We start from the raw sequence: 19798 nt of genomic DNA, 5'->3' as shown, positions 1-19798 counted from the left end.
TCATAATGATGAATTTCACGATCGTGACTGACTAATTTCAGGTTTTTTTGATTGATTTCAATGTAAAATCATTTGTCTTGTGGGTGGTTGTTGGATTAATTATAATTGATGTTTGCTGGAAATTACAGTTAAAGTCTAAGATTTAAAACCATTCCTGCAAAAATATTCAATTTAATGCGGTATTTAATTCGACTTTATTCAATATTGTTGCACCGAATCGGTTCTCGCGATTTTGCTCTCAATACTGCCACTCATAGTTCACGACCATAATTTTTGTCAAACGTCGTTTGATTGATCCCGCAATTACTTACAAGAGCTCGAAAACGATTGAGACCGAAAAAATCCAAAATCCACGTTTACGGAAGTCATCTTTCGCCGCATTCCTCACTCAGTAACAGTCGATTGCAGCGCCAACAGTAGTGGTGAAATTGGAAATTATAATCAGACCCAACTCCGGGGTTCGACATTCTTTACAACGCTGATGTTCTCTTTTTCTCCAAACCTCGCAAAGATCGACGATAATCCTGTGAAATTTCGTCATTTTTTGTTTCACATTTATTGTTTAGTTTTTTTCTGATTGTTTCACGCATGAAACCGTATAGAGACGAAAATTCGTAAAAAATATTGTAAACAAACTGGTAAGTTGGCATTAATAATTCTTCGAGTAAGCGAGATTCGTCGCGACTGGGTTAACGTTAGATGCACACATGGCATCGAGCCATGGATGATACTGGTATTGCAAGCGAGGTAAATATATGTACGGATGTCACATAACCTGATCAAAACATTTTCTTATATAATTCGACTTTGATAGCTCATCGATCCACGAGCCGATTAACTCCTTTAGTGTTCAACTTGATAGAAATCTGCTGAATTTGGAGATGGAATCGGTGATCCTGAGTTAGAAGCTAGACTTTACGCTGAGATTTATTTTTCCAATGAAACTTACGAAGGAGATCAAGGGGCAGAACAAACGGTTTCCGAAAGTCTAAGTGCCAGTGAGAACGTGACACCATCGTTGTCAAAAGAAACGTCAGATACACCTGCTGACAACCTTAACACTAATACCGTACCTGTGAGCAAACCAAATCATACAATTCAGGCTGATTTTTGTTATTGATTATGATCATTCTTACAGTCGTTATTTGCAGATAAAAACAAACACCGGACAAGGAAATTTTGGGACTAAAAATACCAGGATTGTGGATGTACACCCTTGTAACAAGAAGAATAATACATTGAACAACACATCAAAAACTTTTCCAAAGCCTCAAAGACTTCTCGCTCGCAAAGACCTTTGGTTGCCACAAGAAAAAACAGCCAATGGAATTGAAGAGTTGTCTAATTCAGAAAATACATCGTTGAAAAATTTGGCAGCTAAACCTGGAAGGGCTGCAAAAAGAAAAAATAGAATTAAAAACCCCGCAGAGTTTTATGTGAGTCAGGCAACAGAAAAACGTCTTGAGTCACAAAAAGAAAAAGCAAACAATAAGGAAACAGCCAAAAACCAAGTACCGGCAGAGGCTTCTTCTGGTACAAAGAAGCCGAAAACATGCAAAGACTTGCTGAATGATTCGAGTTTAAATACGGAAACAAGTAAATACAGCATTATCTCGAAAAAAATGAAGCTAAGTTTGAAAGAAGCTCAATGTGAAACATTGAGCATAAGCTCTGACTCAGATGATTCAATATTGGAAGTACCGATTCCACCCAAAGCTCAACCGCCTTTGATTGAATTGCCAGACTCGGACGAAGATTGCGACTTGAATGAAAGCAAGGAAAAAAACCGTTCGCGATCTGGCAAACTGGATATTATCAAAGCAGCTAAGAAGGTTAGACCCGGAGAAAAGGTTACTTGTGAATACGATGAACCATCGACTTCCTACAAAGACACTAATTGCACTAATGAGAGTCCCGGAGAGTCACAGAACATTGAAATACTTGAAGGAAACAACAGCGATACCATTTGCGACATCGACACTAATTTGATTCTCAATTGTTCGGACCCTCGAAGAGATTTTATGAGTTTGGAGGATGATGGATTAGAAAGAAGAGAAAACTTTGATGTCAGCGGTTCAACTGAAAAGGACACAAACCGTGAGCGGTCTCTATCAGGTGGACGAGCTGGCACCACAAGAGATTCAGCAACGTTTTCTGGAGTTTATTCTTTCGATAAGGATTTACCTCAGAATCAAGAGCCTCTAGATAACTCTAGTGGCACTAACACTGCAGATAGAACGACTGACTGTCGACAAAGCGATTCCAACAATTCATTTATTGAAAATAGCGAAATGCGAAATGAAAAATCCAGAAGAAAACGACAAAAAGACGCTGAGTCGAGATCGCTAAAGGAAGGTAATACATCAGAGACACCAGAAAAAAGAAGAAAACGAAATACGAATTGCTCTAGTGGAAGCAATTCACTGACAGATTATTTCTTCAAACCGATGACTAAAGAAATGCAGGCTTTCTACGACAGTCCTTGTGGCAGCGAAAACATGAACGTGGCTGTAATGCAAAGTAAAATGCCAAGTGAGTTTGTTATTAATTGCTACCCCGACAAAGATACGTATCTACAAAATATTTTTTTTAGAAAATGCACAAGGAAACCTTTTGAATTTTCAGACCAGTATTTTCATCCGAGTGCGTATTTCTATTAGTTTTTTTTAACTCCACTTATTGTTTCGTAGAACATCCAAACAATTGGAAGATATTGAACGAGGATCTGATACCTCGAGGAAAAAAACGTCGACTATGCCTCCGTTGCAGAAATGAAAACCATCATGGTAACAGGTGCCCAGAGCAACCGACAACGCCAAGCTGTAGTATGTGCGGAGTGAAGGGCCATACAGCAACGCGATGTCCTAAAACAATGTGTCTTACGGTAAGGATGCTCTGCTCGTTGATCCTTCTTAAAATTCCTCCCCAATAATGTGTTTTTATTATCATTATTCATTTTTCCAGTGTGGTCGTAAATACACGTCGTATCGGCAGACTTGCTGTCATTGCTCAAAACTGGCCTGTGACATGTGCCACGGAGTGGGGCATACTCGTCAAAATTGTCCTGATTTATGGAGAAGATTTCACAACATTGTAAGTCAATCGCCATTCAGCAGAGTACCATTTTTTTTATTATTCTGAGCAAAGGAAAGCGTTTATGCTCTTAAGAATCGAAGAAACGAAGTTTTTTTTTCATTAAAAATTTATTAACGCGTTGAAAAGACCGCTTTTCAGTTGATCAAATAATTATTAATTCTGCCAATACTTTTTGGGCCTCACGATTTTTTCTACCAATTAACCCTTAGTGTGCATCTGGGGTCAGGTTGACCCCAAAATTTTTTTCTCACATGAATAGCATTTACAGATGAGCATCTCGTAAGTAAAATCCCCAATATTAAGAAATCGTTATCCCCTCTCTAAAAGTAGGGAGGGGATAACGTACATAGCCACTTCATACTCCAAAATAAATACACTTTTTGGAACGGTTGCAAAGTGGACTATTTTCCCCTTAAAGCATGGACCCTTGTCTGTAAAACTCTGTAAGGATTTTTTTAAAAACTCAAAATTTAATTTTTTACGAGAGATTTATACGAGAGAAAGTGCTTTTTACGCGCACTGTCAACTTTGAGCACGTTTTTGAGCAATGAAAAAAGATTTTTTTGGAAATCCGACTTTGCAGCCTTAAAGTTGGATCAATTCACTGCAAAAAGTGACTAAACCTTTTATTCCGAAAAGCGTATAGTTACCGAGATATTCAATGTCAAAAATGACCTGAGGTCAAAGTGACCCGAGGTCATTTTGACCCTCGGGTGATCTCGCTGTGAAGGTGTGCACACTAAGGGTTAATACGAATTCAATAAGCACACGTTACAATAAATTATTATCATGTTCTTAGACAACTGAAACACTGCCTGCGCCCAGGAGCATATCAAACACTATGAAGGATCCACAGCATCTAAGTTGCTGTAATTGCTCAAAGCGCGGTCACGACTCAACGATGTGCAACCAGTTGCGATGGTCGCAACATTTCCCAACACCGATGTTCGTCTCCAGCTACACCGAAGGTCCTTTTTATCCAGAATTTCAACCTGATCAAGATGAAAACTTGAGTGGAAACATTGACGTTGTTAGTGTTCCGGACAACTCCACTCCTATCATTCAATCTACGGATGAGAGATCCGAAACACGTTTACTGTTTCAATGTGGCAATCTTGATACGACGGTATCATCTACCTTCACCTTAGTATCAAAACGTTTGGATACATTGCCGAACGTTCATCTGGATGGATTAATAAGCGGGAGCTTAACACCTACGTTTATATTCAAATGGCTAAACCATTTTACATTCAACGTAAAAATAACTCAAAATTCCGAAGAAGGCACTCGCCTAGTTGTTCAAGCGGCTTCTCATGATCTTCTTCACGGCGTGGAGAAAATTTTGATGCAATGGTTAACTCGTACCGACCTCGAAAAACCGTATTTGGAATACGATTACTTATCATACACCAATTTCAAAAGTTCACGTGTTAGACTGAAGAACAAGCTGAACGAATTAGAATCTGCTAAAGACCCAAAAAAATTTTTGACGGTTGTCGTCAAACTGGCAAAAGAGCTTCATAGCAAAAGTCTTAACGTTATTCAAAATTCTAATTTATCGTCATCAACAATGAACTTATCGCCAGCGGGGAACACATACAAACTTCAATGTCTTTTCGATAGGTTGATGGAGACTCGAAGTCGACTAGTTATGTCACTCTACGGTCGATTTTGGGTCGAAGGAGGCGAAGTGACTGTTCGTAATTTTCAGAAACTGGTTCAACAAGTAGCCAATTCTAAGAGTTACAGTATTCGCCAATACATGGAAGCTGTATATCTCTACAACGAAATGTTCACGTATCATGATTCTGAAGTTCTAACACGAGCTTTGAAAGCCGCAACATCAACAGCAGATCCAATGGACCATCACGTTCCACCGCTCCCTCAAGATTTCTCTACGACGAATGCTTCACAATCGTCTCCAATAATTTTGGACAATGCGGGTGAAAGTATCATCGGCAACAATAATTCTGCAGGTCCGTGGCCGGTTGATACAGCTCATCAAACTGACGGTTGCGCTTCAGATGGCTCCCGAATGTTTACTGCAACTGATTCATTAGGAGCGCTTGAACTGTCAAACACGTTAGTATCGAACTTTGTCAAACAAACGAAAATGCGAAAACGAAATCACAAGAAAAATCCCAAAAGTGAATTGCTCACTAGATTAAAAAAAAGTCAGAGAAAAATATTTCGACGTTTAGCAAAACTCGCAATGGGTAAAGCTGATAATTCACAATTACCACATCTGCACACTATGGCGAATGCTCTCCGAGCTAAAATAGATAATAATTCCATTCGAACTGATGACATAACATCGCTCCAACACGCTATTAAACGGGCGAAGCACCGAAAACAACTGCCTAAGAAACTCAGTAGGCAAAAAAAAAAGAGAGGCGAACGCTAGGTAGATTCATGCCAATTTTCTCTGGAGTTCGTGAAAAATGTTTAATAAAGTATGTTAAAAATTTTCTTTATCAACGTCATTTTTTTTATTGATGCTCGACGGTGTTTCCTAAAATCTGTTGGTAAGAAAAAAACAGAGCAGTTCAACGCAGTACTGAAATTATAGATTTTTAAAATTCTCATAAAAGAAACGTACTCGCTCACAGGCTTTCGCGCCTTCATTTTACGAGAATAATTTTTTGATCTGGTGATTTAAAAAATACGTGACTTTATAGTAGCTCAATACCTAACATCTGTTGACCAAATTTGTATATAAGGTATATAGAGATATTTGATCGAATAGAAAAAAAAATTTTATTCGTCGGTATTGGTCACCGAAATCTACTGAAGAAGAAGAAGAAATAGTTCGATGATTGGTATTAAGCGCCACTAGCGGCTGTTAACTAAACTTAAACATTTACATCACTGTGTGCTATACTACGATACCGATCGAGAAACTTCTTGATTTTTCAGGAATAGCCAATCAGCAAGAGGTTCGACAGTGGTGACGGAATTCTCTAGAAGAAAAAATACAACGATTGGACGGGATCCAAGTGACGAGCCCCAAGCCCAAGTTATTCAGTGGATGTATCCATATCAAAACAAACGGTTCGGTAAAATATGTACGCAGGCATTACGTTGAAATAAATACTGTAAATAACGTAAATCTCCATTACCGGAGCTCTAAATTCTAAATAATACGAGTAAGTACTACGGACAATTTAAATGTCTCAAGAAAAGTTTTTAATTATAATTTTTTGTGACAGGACTGAGTACTCAGCGGAGGCGTTCCTTTGAATATCAAGCGAATGGACGCATAACCTCAAAGAAAATCGAATTTGAAGTTCATAGTAGCACACCGACATAAGCAGAGCAAACAAATTATAGGAAAATGCCGAAATATTATTGCGACTATTGCGATACGTATTTGACTCACGATTCACCAAGCGTGAGAAAGACACACTGTCAAGGACGTAAACACAAGGATAATGTAAAATATTTTTATCAAAAATGGATGGAAGAACAAGCGCAGCATTTGATCGATGCAACGACAGCTGCATTCAAAGCAGGAAAAATAGCTTCTAATCCATTTGCCACCAGCAAAGGTGCTGCGATTCCACCACCACCCAATTTAGGACCAAGGCCGGGAGTGCCACCACAAGGCGTGGGCATGATGCCGCCACCAGGCCATATGGGTGGACCAATGATGATGGGACCCCATGGACCTCTTCCACCTATGATGGGAATGAGGCCACCCATGATGGGCACGATGGGACCTATGATGGGACCCATGGGTCTCATGGGCCCAATGCGACCACCGATGAATGGACCACCTCCTCCGATGACAGGACCACCGCCTATGAAAAAACAAACATAATGTATGATCAACTGATTATTAATAAACTCATTTTATGGCAAATTGTGTTTCTCATTGCAGAAATAAAAAACTAAGAAACTATGGAATATTTATTTTATGCCTAAACCAGTTATTTTCGACAAAAATGTTCGGCCATGAGAAATCAATAATTAACTCATTAAACATCTGAAGAAGACTGAATAATTTTTACGTTCATGCTATTGAAGTAATTCCTTTCATCTTGCGATTTGTACTAAAGTACACATTTGATATTTCAAAAAAAAGAAAAGGTACAAGTTCATCTATAATGAAAAAGAATAACTTTTTTCTCACATCATCAAGCATTTCCCAAAAATACAGATACCTATATTATAATTGTTATCACATACACGCGCGGAACGTTACTGACGTTACCGACCGCTTGATCTTTCGCTATAACCCTGAAGCAGGGTTACCGAAACTTTTCAAAATTCACTAGAACTTAGTGGAATTCTGATTTCTAGTTACTCATCGTGAAATGCACGCCGTTTCGTTTTTTTTGTCGTCGTCTGACAGCCCTACCACTTGGCTTTTCGTATATATTCAATGTGGCGCTTTTAGTTTGGAAGGTTATGGATTCGGGCTTCGGGGTGTGGCATCTTGCGCGAATTTATATAAAATGACAGTGACGCTTCGTGTATTATTATGTCGGCCAAAAAACGTTGTCATTACCGGCTAAATGTGACAAGTGCGTTGAAGTTCATTCCGTGACTAAGACCCACTGGGGACTAACAGTGGGAATACGAAGTCCACCAGTGGTCGTGAACGTTTTTTTTTTTTTTATACTTCGTCTCAATTTTTTTCATCAAGACGTCAACATTGTGAAGAGTTTCTAGTGTTCGACAATATTTCAGTGACACTTGGAACGTACAACGATATCATTTTTTCATGACACTTGTTCCGTCTAAATTTCTTGCTAATTTTCGTGTTTGCGGATACCACAATACATCAATTGGCAGTTTCAATTGAGAACCTATCGCTGTTTCCTGGATCACGTTGCAGATTGAACGGAAATCATTATCATAATCCGTCGTTGCCTCACTGCACGGAGTTTGGTCCATGAAATCGAAAATTTATCATTTGTTGTGGGATGTTGAGCGCAACCAGCCCCACTCAGCCCCACGAGTTCACAGAGATGTCTCGGCTGGCGGACTATTTTGTTGTTGTAGGCTATGACCATGACAAAGAAAGTGAGTCGGTTGTTTCATTGACTCTCCGTCGAATACTTTTCATTTCATCCCAACATTATTTTATACTTTTGCATTTATAGGTCATTGCGCTGTCTCAGGAGGTGGTATCAGTAGCGGGATAATCGTTCAAAGATTCCCTGAAAAAGATTGGCCAGATACACCTTTCATTGAGGGTATCGAATGGGTAAGTTCATTGAAATTCTCTGAATTTTTATTCTATGTAAATGTTCAGAATTGTTGGAACCATGAAACTAAATAAAATTATGCAATGTCACATACAGTCTTTTCAGTTTTGACAACTCATCTGCAGATTTGAGCAAACACTAAACTTATATCAGCAATTTATATGTAATTCAGATTTCCTTCTAACTGTTTATGGAAAAGACTTGAAAAGTTTACTTGTTATTAGAAATCATTGAAATCAATAGAATTCAATGCTAAGTAAATGATAATAAATGCTAAATGAAAATCAGAATTCTATATATTGATATACCAATAAAGAATACAATATCTTTGATTATGCTGAGCTATTTTTTTATTAAAGATTTTCAACTTGTTAAAAATGGTGTTCAAATTGGCAGAGTGGAGAATGAAAAGATGAAATGATGGTAGGATAGAATTTTATAAATCTATTGAATGTTTGATTTTCACATAGAGTCTAAACAATCACAAGACTTTTCTTGTTAACTAGTTCATTGTGTTTACATATCGATGGCAGATGATCAACCATTCCATCATTATTTTTAGCACAGTAGTTGTGCTATATTTTAAATGTTGTGCCATATTTTAAAGTATACATTGTACGATTCTTATACTTTTGACTCAATTTGTCAAAAGGTATGACCTAAGTATCACTGCAGAGGGCCAATAAATTGAATTATTATTGAAAATTTCTTTGACGAATATTTTTCATATTTAGTTCAGTTAATAAATTTTGTTTATCTTCAGTTCTGTCAGCCACAAGGATGGGCTTTATCAACGGAACGTCAAGAGCCTCGGTTCTTTGTATCCATACTAACGGACATCGACGCAAATCGTCATTATTGCGCTTGCATGTGTTTCAACGAAACGGTTTCGATAGTACCAAGCAAACCTGTGGACGAAGAAGAGGATCCTGTCGATGGAGACAGCCGGACACTGGTCCGAAGTATTCCTGCGATAGCTCATCACAGCATTATGTATGCTCCAAAATGCCTTGTGCTTGTCTCCAGGCTCGATTACATCGAAACTTTTCGGGTAGAGATTATTACAGTTTTATATTTTTCATTCGAAGCATTATTTTTCAATACAAATTCAATCTGCGAAAGGACAATTCGTCGAAAACCCCAATTCGTCAAAAATTTTCCCAAAACTCGTTAATAATACTGTTTTATCAGCTATAACGGGGAATATTAAACTACAGCAAAGAATAGCGGACATTGAAAAGAACATTTATGTCCGAGGTATTTCGACGAATTGGGTTCTTGACGAATTTTCCCCAGACTCCAAACTCAATTCTGTTTCTCGCTTGTTGCAGAATTGTCTCGGTATAATTTACACGGTGTATCTCGAAAATTCGGGAACGCCATTAGAGACACTCGTGGGAAATATCTTAGGCTGTATTCAAGTACCACCACCAGGAGGACCACAGGTCCGTTTCAGTATCGGAGCTGGAGATAGGCAGGCTCTACAACCACCAATAAGTCCGTCTCTTCCCATTACACATACCAGTGTAAATTTATTATTTCAACAACTCGGTACGTTGAAAACAACACATAACACCGTTACTCGAAAAATTAGAACAAATTTGACTCTTCGTATAATAATAATTCGAGTCAGTAAATTATTTATCAATGAAAAATGAAATTTCTCATTTTTTACTGTTTTTGTATGAATTTAAATCAGCAAAAAATTACAAAGCCAAAACTATATCGCAATTTACATTCACAACTTCAAAAACAAAATTTTGAATTGTCTTAAACAAGACACGCAACACATTTATCCCAAGATTGTGTAAATTCTTATTGTAAATGCATTTCATTATGTGGATTCTTTTTCTTTGTAATAAACAATATATTTTTTTTCAACAGGCATCCGGAACGTTCTAGTATTATTTTGCGCGGTGATGACCGAGCACAAGATCCTTTTTCATTCGGCGAGTTATTCAAGACTGACGGAAGGCTGTCGCGCGTTAACTGCTCTAATGTATCCGTTTCGTTATACCCACGTTTACATTCCGTTATTGCCAGCAGCACTCGTCGAAGTACTCAGTACCCCAACGCCCTTCATAATGGGAGTTCATAGTTCGTTGAAGTACGAAGTCGCCGAACTTGTAAGATATCTCCTACATAGTTGCAATTACGAATATTATTACGAATTAATAAGCTGACATGAATTCACAAATATTATTTTTATTCACAGATGGATGTTATCGTAGCGGATCTCGACGGAGGATCAATAATGGTACCTGACGGTGTTTCATTGTCATTGCTCCCGGAACCTTTGCTTTCACAAACGCAGGATGCGCTCTCGTTGGTTCTCCAGCCTGAACTTCTCTCAGCCGATAATGCATTTCCGCCTGTGACAACAGGAGCACCCAATCCACCGAAATTGGACAAAGAACTTCGTGCTGTATTCATGAGAGCGTTCGCTCAATTGCTGCAGGGATACAGAAGCTGTCTTACTCTTATCCGAATTCACCCCAAACCAGTCATAACTTTTCATAAGGTAAAATAATTGTGGCAACGATCGAAGCAATCATTGAGCCACTGATTCAGAATCTGCTAAGGAAAAAAGCTTCCAATCGTATCAAGTGTCAAATAATTCTCATGCTACACGAATATCTCAATCTTCACTGACAATAGTTGATGAAGTGGAGGCAATATCGGATAACAGTGTGTCAAGAGATAATTTGACTTGCGTTTTTTAATCTTTAATTGATCTTGAAACTGAAATTTTAGGCAGCCTTTCTCGGCGAACGAGGCTTCGTCGACTGCGACTTTACAACGCGAGTCCTCGATTGCATGTTCTTTACTTCATTCATCGCTGAACGCGGACCCCCCTGGAGACCTTGCGACGTTTGGGACGAATTGTACAGTAATCTTAGCGACCAACTAAAACAAGAGAGTCAAGATCACCGTAAGAATTTCTAATGAATTCGCCGAAGTCGTTAGTTCCAAGTTGTAAAAACGCTTCATATTTGCATCCTTTTTTAACACGAGAAATTTTCGATCATCAATATTCTGGTAGTAGAGATTTTCGAGGTGTATAATTATTCTCTTCTCATATCGTTTCTTCAGGTTTGTTATTGAAACACATACAAGATCTCGCAGAACAGCTTTACACGAACGAAAATCCAAATCCACAGCCTTATGTGCAGAAGATTCTTAAGCCGCCGGAAGGAGCTTTTGCCAGGATACACCAACCGCTTCTTCCTCGAATTAATTCTGAACAAGTACAAGCGATTATCGACGAAGGTCTTGCTAAAAATAATTTGAAAGTCAGGTACGTAATGAAGTTTGAAATGGTCCTGGGACGTTTAAATTCGTCATGAAAGATGGATTTTCGCAGAAGAAACATTTTCCTATAAACAGTAATTCATGCCGAGCTAGTTTAACTGAGAGATGGATCGAAATTTTCAGATTATCATCATTGAGGCCGATTCAGCCGCGCATCGTACCGACGGGTCCACACATATCGATAGTTCACGACACGAGGCACCTCGTGAGCAATTCAGCGCGGAGACTCGAAGTGTTGCGAAACTGTGTGAATTGTATTTTCGAGAACAAAATATCGGATGCTCGGAAAACATTCCCAGCGGTCCTTCGGGCTCTGAAGAGTAAAGCGGCGCGATTGGCGCTTTGTAATGAGCTTTCGCAGCACGTAGTTGGTAACAAAGCGATGTTGGAGCATCAGCAATTCGATCTTGTTGTGCGATTGATGAATTGTGCGCTACAGGACGATTCATCGATGGACGAGCACGGCGTTGCCGCTGCGCTTTTGCCTCTGGCAACAGCTTTTTGTCGAAAGCTATGCACGGGTGTCATACAATTTGCTTACACGTGCATACAAGAGCACGCGGTCTGGCAAAACCAACAATTTTGGGAAGACGCATTTTATCAAGACGTGCAAAAAGACATAAAGCGTCTTTATCTTCCTGGAGAAAATTTGACGCCGCGTTTGGGTTGTGATACGCTCGTTAGTCCGGTGAGTCCCCGTGACAACAAGGAATTCCCGTTCAGAGAACGTGGCTCGGTTTATCGGAATCAAGAACCGTCTGCACTCGAAATTGCTGCTGAACAAATGAGAGTTTGGTCATCGATCGATCCGGATAAGCAGAAGGAGCTGATAACGAGCGAGGAAAGCACGATGTACAGTCAAGCGATTCATTATGCCAATAGAATGGTATATTTGCTCGTGCCTCTTGACATCGGTGCGAAAACTCATCGCCAGGATAATGTTTACGAAGACGAGAGGGCCAGTAATAGTATCACCAATAGCGTTGCCAGTGACAGCGGCGATGCTGAATCGGGATTCGAAGAGACTGATCCGGGAGAGACGGGAGGTGCGGTTATAAGAATGGTCTCGCGCTTCGTCGACCGGGTTTGTACCGAGGGTGGTGTCAGCGCCGAGCACGTGCGTTGTCTCCATCAAATGGTACCCGGTGTCGTGCACATGCACATAGAAACTCTCGAAGCGGTTCATCGTGAAAGCAAGACCTTGCCGCCCATACAAAAACCCAAAATCTTGACACCCAACATGTTACCCGGTGAAGAAGTTATCATGGACGGTCTCAGAGTTTATTTATTGCCTGACGGAAGAGAGGAGAGTACCGCTGGATTGCCTAAAACTCCGCCCCTCTTGCCAGCCGAGGGAGCCATATTTCTCACCAATTATCGTATCGTATTCAAGGGCATACCCTGCGATCCTTTCGCTTGCGAACAATTGGTCGTTCGAGCCTTCCCCGTCACGTCACTCACGAAAGAAAAACGCGTTGCCGTTCAACACCTTGCTCATCTCGATCAATGCATCCAGGAAGGCTTGCAGCTACGATCGTGCACTTTTCAACTCATCAAGTTGGCCTTCGACGAGGAAGTCACGCCGGAGAACATCGAAACTCTCCGCAAACTCGTCCACAAGGCTCGATATCCTCCTCACATCTTTCATCACTTTGCTTTCAACGGACAAGTTATCGTTGCTCCGACTGCTCATCATAAAGGAAAAGAAAAAAATGCAACGTTGAAGTGAGTGGACTTTAAACGTTGATGTATTTTTCATATTCGTATTTCAGCGAACGATTATTAATAAAAATCATTTTTTCAGGGGATTCGCGAAGAAAACGTTGCTAAAAACAGCTCGGAGAGCGGGATTCAAACCTAAACAGTCTTCCAAAAGACAAAAGTACGTTTTACCGAACATGAACCTTACGAGCAGTAACAAATATATGACATCACCCGGAAGGATGAGCCTCCCTGTAACAGATAATAACGACCTCAGTCACGACGATGATTTGAGCAGTAAGCAAGCTTCGATTTTTTTCCTGCGTCACCCGGGACTCAATTACATCTTTAATCAACCTTCGTTTTCTCATTTTGTTAATTTTCAAGTCGACGAGTTCGAAGTGTCCGGTTTTGTTCCGCAACAACCCCCAACGGATGCAAAAACTCTTGAACGTCTTTCCGAGCGCAGTTACGTCAGAGATTGGTACCGACTTGGACTCTGTCCCAATGGCCTCCAAAATAATCGAAGGAACGAACCATTTCGTTTGACTTCGGTCAATTGCGCTTATATGATTTGCCGGAGTTATCCGGCTCTTCTCGTTGTACCAAGCTCCGTTTCTGACGAGAGTATTCGTAGATTCTGCAGATTGTACAGACACAATCGTCTTCCAGCTGTAACATGGAGACATCCAAGAACAAAAGCTTTGCTCATCAGAGGTGCTGGCTATCACGGAAAAGGCGTCATGGGAATGCTCAAAGCGCATCCAACTTCCGGTGGTAATCTGAAAGGTATTTATTCTCACCAAACTATTGAGGAAATGGTCCCGTTCAATATTTTCATAATTCGAAGAAATGTTGATGGAAAAGAGGGTTCGAGATGATGTTATTTTAAAAATTACAGCAACGTCTTCGGAAACGACATCGACTCTCGAACAAGAAAAATACATAATGACCCTCGTCGCTGCGACCCCGTTGTCGGTGTTGCGCCAAGGTTCGGCATGGGGAATGTCGGACAGTTCGTTGAGTATAGACTCGCTTCTTCTTGCGGCGGAAGATCGTAACGCGACGCCAGAGCAATCGCGACGAAACCCATTTAACAAGGCGATCGGCACGCTTGGATCCTCGGCGGGAAAAGGGCCGAAAAATTTTGGTCGTTGGGGTTCTTTGAAGGACAAGAGGCACAATTCTCAAGCGTCATTGACCTCGGTGAATCAACGTGGCACGGTGCGACACTCGGCGGATTCGGACAGCGGTACCGAGTGCGTGCATACTTTTCAACGGGCCGCACTCTACATCCTCGGAGAAAAATCTCACATGCGCGGAGTCAAAACGGAAACTGCGCCGAAAACGGATTTCATACCGGTCGAGTATTACGACGTGCGACACACGAAGACGGCCTTTAAAAAACTCATGCGAGCTTGCGTTCCGAGCTCGCTGAACCTAGAGCCTGATCAAAGTTTCTACAAACTCATCGAGAGCTCCGAGTGGCTGCAACAGCTTCAAAGTCTGATGCAGTTGTCCGGCGCGGTGATAGATCTCATGGATGTGCAGGGCTCCTCAGTCGCGGTTTGTCTCGAAGATGGTTGGGACACGACGACTACGGTCTGCTCGGTCGCCCAAGTTTGTCTCGATCCGCACTACCGTACAATCGAAGGCTTTCGCGTTTTGATAGAAAAAGAGTGGCTCGGATTTGGCCATAGGTTTGGACACCGCAGCAACCTCGCCGCGAACTCGCAAACAACGAATTTCACCCCGACCTTTCTTCAATTTCTCGACATCGTTCATCAGATACAGAGACAATTTCCTCTTGCTTTCGAGTTCAACGATTATTATCTCAAGTTCCTAGCGTATCACTCGGTATCCTGTCGTTTTCGTACTTTCTTGCTCGATTGCGAATTCGACAGGGTCGAGTGTGGCATCACCGCGGTCGAGGACAAACGCGGCTCTCTCACCAGTCATCACAAGGGCGTGGACACCGGTAGCGACGACGAAATTGTTTATCCCGGTGGCAGATTCGCCGGCACACACACCGGCTCCAATCTCGGACAAAGCGTTTTCGATTACATCGAAAGACAGCATGCTCGCTGTCCGATATTCTTTAATTTCATGTACACACCCAATACCGAACATCCGGTATTAAGGCCAGTCTCCCACCTGCCTAGTCTTGACATATGGCAATATTATCTTGAGGAAGAACTCGCTCACGGTCCGGCTTACGATCTCGAAGTTTTACAGCAGGATACGCAGCAAGAGGAGGAGTCCGAGGCTGCCGATGGTATCGTTAAGAGCAATCGGAAAGTCGTTACGCAAGGGTAATTCATTTTTCGACTCTCCTGCTTTTCTCCAACACCTCTTCCCAGTTTTCGTCATTTCAAAAATCAATTTTCAACGATTTCCTTATTTTTTATCCCCACAAAAGACTTTTGCTTGAATTTTGTGCTACGTTTTGTTCTTCACAGATACGACAACCTTGGTACAATGGTACCGGATCAATTCTCTTATTTGTTGGAAGAAATTCACAAGCTCGAGACTGAATTGGGTCACCTACCACAGAAGTGGAAAATTCTCTGGGACAAACTAGAATTACCAAATACCGATTCGTTGGCTGTAAGTCGAACCGATTTTTGCTATCACATCATTCGATTCTCCGAATATTTAGAACACAAATTGAAATTAATGAACTCTCTTGACTTTGCAGCGGCACGCATCTTTCAGCACCGCTCTAGTCAGATATCACGGCCGTTTGATCCACAAACGTTCAACCCTCGAACTGCTCTTACGTGGAAAACTTGCAGGCGGTAACGCTTCCGGAAATGAGGGTTCCGTTTACGCTCATCCACATAGGTACGTCACAGGATACCTGACTAAAAAAACTCGCCCAAAATGTCTCGTTGTCGATAGTACGTACAGGCCTCGGAGGAATATTAATTTCTGATTACTCGAATGGACATGACGCCCACTATCTCGTTAAATATTGAATCCTGTTTGGTACCAAAACAATCTAATTGAATAAATTTACAAGTACATAAAATATTAATTAATAAAATCACTATTTACAGTCGGGAATATCGATATTCATTAGATTCAATAAGGGCTCATAAAAATTTTCGTCGGCACATTTTTTCACTGATTTTTCCACACAATTTTTCAGCAATAAGTATCAAATTCGTCAGTGTTACTGAGCTCTTAAAATAGAGGGATGAATTAGATCCTTTTTTCATGTTGGCAGCCTTCTGCAAAAATTAATGAGAAAAATATATTTCGGCTGGATCGTCAGCGATGTTGAGCCGTTAATGATTTATTGTAAATTTTCGTTATTTTCGGTTAAAGATTCGAGAGATTGGATTCGGCCACACCGACTCACTGCGACGCTTGTTCCGGCGTTTTGTGGGGACCGGTAAAAGCTGGGCTGCGATGCGTCGATTGCGGACACGTGTGTCACGACAAATGTGCCGATGCCGTGCCGAAAAATTGCACCAAGTACAAAGCCGTAGCTGATAATTTGCAATCTCACACATTGACGCGAAGCGGTGGCGACAACGGAAGTGTCAATTCCAGTGAGTACTACTTTTTCATCTTCCCCCAACCGTTTAAAGTAACTCCTGTACTGCATGCTAGCCAAATGAGTGCTAAATTTTCAAAACGCTTTTAGACCAAGTTTAACGTACCGATTAAATCTATTCTTAGTGGATTTGTATTACAGCATATCTCATTAAGATGTAAAAATATTAAAAACGCTAGTTTTGCAAAACCATCAACTGATAAATACAAATTTCCACGCTGATACATTTTCACTGGTATTTTTCAAATAATTATCTGCCTTTTTTCATCGATTTTATTGCAACAAGTCTCATTTTGTTCGTCAACTGGTCCTCTATGAATCCACCGTGTAGTTGTTTTTTTAACTTGATCGTTTCACTGTTGCAGCTAATTGTTCATTAAGTGAAAAAACTTGTTCATTCATAATTTCTGAAGGAATGAGTTTAAAGGAAAATCTACGTGGTGAATTCGTAGAGGATCGGTTGAGGAACAAAATGAGACTTGGTGTAATAAAATCGGTTAAAAAATACAGATGATTCTTTGAAAAATACTTGTGAAAAGTGTCATCATGGAAATTTGCATCTATCAGTTCATAGCTTTGCAAAACTATCATTTTATATATTTTTTCACGTTAATAAGATATGCTTGAATACGTATCTACTAACAATAAGTTTAATCGGTACGTTGAACTTGGTCTAAAAGCGTTTTGAAAATTTAGCACTCATTTGACTAGCATGCAGTACAAGAGTTACCTTGAGCTCCTTTCTCAGTATCACATTTCTCAATGCTTTGTTACACATATTTCATCGATATTTCGTTATTCATAGGCGTTACCACCATACAAACTTCATCTCAACAATATTATGAACAATTTTCGAGCAACGTAGCAGAGAATAGAACGCACGAGGGTTACCTCTACAAGCGGGGTGCCTTGCTAAAGGGTTGGAAGCAAAGATGGTTCGTGCTCGATTCGATAAAGCACCAATTGCGATATTACGACGCGATGGAGGATTCTCATTGTAAAGGGTATATAGGTACGTAAAAAAAAAAGGATTTCTAGTAAGTCGTTAGTTGCAGGAGTACCAAGTTCGACCAAGGATTCTTATTAAATTGGTCAACTCACGTGGAAAGGAGGATTTTATAGGCAGAGATTCGATCAAAAAAGATTCGATTTTCGATTAATTTGAGATTTTTAAACGTAGATCTGGCGGAAGTAGTTTCGGTGACACCAGCAACGCCGACACCAGGACCACCAAAGAAAACTGACGACAAGTCGTTCTTCGACGTGAGTAATAAAGAGTCGACAATCTTAAAATTGAATTTTGGTTTTGGCTTCTTTTATCGAATGATAATGTATTCTTGCTATTTTCATTACAGCTTCGCACAAATCGACGGACGTACAATTTTTGCGCGGGTGACGCGGCAATGGCGCAGGAATGGATCGAGAAGGTTCAAGCGTGCCTGCAGTAGAGATTACGAGATAAATAATTAAAACCGCGATCTGTTAGCACTAATGCCACTCGGAACTCTCGATAAATCGTGCAAGTGACTGATAGCGTAATTAGAGAAGAAAGAAAAATAAGATAAAGAAAGAAACCCTTAATTTTGTTACATATTTTTTGTATAGTCCAAACGTGCGTATCTGATCACGGATAATCGTTTCACGTCCTCGAGATGTTCCTCCTCTTCTTCCACATCTTCCGAGTATAAAATTTTCTAAAACTGAGATTACTACGATAACTTGAAGTGTTTGAAACATTGACTCTGCGGAAAGTTTCCCAGTCTAATCTCTCAATATGCTCGCTTATGTATCATGTACTATATAATAGCATTTTAATTTAAATTATGTTGACCGGAAATTGCTTCGATATTCCACCTTCTGACAAGCGAGAAGAAAAAAAATCCTCAATTTATCGCTCTCTTTGTCAGAGGTTTTTGATGGTTCAGATTTTCAGTGTCTTCCTTTATTTCTTTTTTGCATCGTCTCGTGTTTGTCCTTTTTTTTTAATATTCTATTTCATTATCCATATGAGACAAAGCGGCCGAAGGTCTGAATCGCAAGCATCATTCTGGTGAACAATATTTTAAAATCAATATATTTATATATATATATATATATGTATGTATAGTCTATATGTTGCTATATATGCTATATGTACGTGTATATTGAAGATAATTAATCATATTAATTGTTGATATTCTATAAGAAAGAGATCTCGCTTACATAAAGATAAATGACGGGCCATAAACGAAGGGGAACCGAGAATTTATAAATTACCCGATGCTCCATCGAAAAAAAGACTATTTCACTCATATCTTTTCTCTTTCCGTATTGTACGTTCGAAGGCTTTGCTGCTCATACAATGAATATTAAAAGTTACACGAATATATAGGCAATGTAATTCACGTGAACGTAAGAGGTCGGAAACAAAGTCGTCAAAAAACAATAAAAAAAATCTTTAAAAATAAATAAATTAAACAAGTTTCTTTATAATTTGAATGAAATATACATCATTTGGACGATAACATTTTGCTTTCGTACCTCGACCAAAAAAAAGTCAAAATATTTTCATATTATTAATGTTATTAAATTTATTGTTTTCTCGGCACTGCCTTTTTTCAATTGAATCACCCGTTGACGGTAAGTTGTGATCGGTTTCTTATTATTTATTTACCTTTCGGGAGCCTTATCTCTTATTTTTCACATTTGTATTGTTGTTAAAGTGTTAACCTCAAAGTGGTTAGAGAAACACAAAAGGAGAATGTTGTGTTGAATCATAAGGAACTGTGAATTTCAAATTTCCCGGTCATCATCCGAATCGATCGTTGGAAAATCGCCCTGTTTTACCCTAGCGTGGAAAAAAATGATGCCTCCCGAAGCTTCGATCCTAGGGACTTTTAGGCCGTTCTACGTTTAACCTGAGAAATATATCGCT

At 40.0% G+C, this 19798-nt stretch overlaps 2 protein-coding genes across 4 annotated transcripts; both read left to right on the top strand.

Annotated features, from left to right (window-relative positions):
• The first annotated feature begins 474 nt into the window (after positions 1 to 474).
• On the top strand, positions 475 to 6435 carry LOC122418910 (uncharacterized). Of its 3 annotated transcripts, XM_043433034.1 has the most exons (8): positions 475 to 747; positions 863 to 1075; positions 1152 to 2532; positions 2691 to 2884; positions 2965 to 3093; positions 3896 to 5178; positions 6013 to 6161; positions 6306 to 6435. In XM_043433034.1, coding segments are annotated over exons 1-8 (3399 nt in total). In that variant the 5' UTR covers positions 475 to 699; the 3' UTR covers positions 6308 to 6435. The 3 variants fall into 3 exon arrangements, with proteins under 3 accessions (XP_043288969.1, XP_043288968.1, XP_043288967.1); XM_043433033.1 differs by lacking the exon at positions 6306 to 6435 and having other exon boundaries at positions 6013 to 6205; XM_043433032.1 differs by lacking the exons at positions 6013 to 6161; positions 6306 to 6435 and having other exon boundaries at positions 477 to 747; positions 3896 to 5574.
• Positions 6436 to 7440: 1005 nt separating this feature from the next.
• Positions 7441 to 19388, top strand: Sbf (SET domain binding factor). The gene is made up of 18 exons (XM_043433031.1): positions 7441 to 8124; positions 8205 to 8308; positions 9073 to 9360; positions 9641 to 9860; positions 10194 to 10435; positions 10525 to 10830; positions 11064 to 11241; positions 11403 to 11607; positions 11745 to 13346; positions 13426 to 13619; positions 13710 to 14111; positions 14224 to 15634; positions 15782 to 15929; positions 16021 to 16166; positions 16653 to 16879; positions 17690 to 17896; positions 18065 to 18147; positions 18240 to 19388. Exons 1-18 carry the CDS (start codon positions 8025 to 8027, stop codon positions 18330 to 18332), a joined length of 6156 nt encoding a protein of 2051 aa, XP_043288966.1. The 5' UTR covers positions 7441 to 8024; the 3' UTR covers positions 18333 to 19388.
• The last annotated feature ends 410 nt before the right edge of the window (positions 19389 to 19798 follow it).

Source organism: Venturia canescens, chromosome 1, assembly GCF_019457755.1.
Source record: "Venturia canescens isolate UGA chromosome 1, ASM1945775v1, whole genome shotgun sequence".
NCBI classification, from domain to species: Eukaryota; Metazoa; Arthropoda; class Insecta; order Hymenoptera; family Ichneumonidae; genus Venturia; species Venturia canescens.
This window is presented reverse-complemented; position numbering and strand designations above follow the sequence as displayed.

Bases quoted from the DNA above. Each gene is read 5' to 3' on its own strand.
- LOC122418910 (XM_043433032.1), top strand. From the start codon at position 700: ATGCACACATGGCATCGAGCCATGGATGATACTGGTATTGCAAGCGAG. The intron at 1,076-1,151 runs GTGAGCAAACCA...CGTTATTTGCAG, and splicing joins TTAACACTAATACCGTACCT to ATAAAAACAAACACCGGACA. The intron at 2,885-2,964 runs GTAAGGATGCTC...TCATTTTTCCAG, and splicing joins CTAAAACAATGTGTCTTACG to TGTGGTCGTAAATACACGTC.
- Sbf (XM_043433031.1), top strand. From the start codon at position 8,025: ATGTTGAGCGCAACCAGCCCCACTCAGCCCCACGAGTTCACAGAGATG. The intron at 15,930-16,020 runs GTAAGTCGAACC...TTGACTTTGCAG, and splicing joins CAAATACCGATTCGTTGGCT to CGGCACGCATCTTTCAGCAC. The intron at 17,897-18,064 runs GTACGTAAAAAA...TTTTAAACGTAG, and splicing joins TCATTGTAAAGGGTATATAG to ATCTGGCGGAAGTAGTTTCG.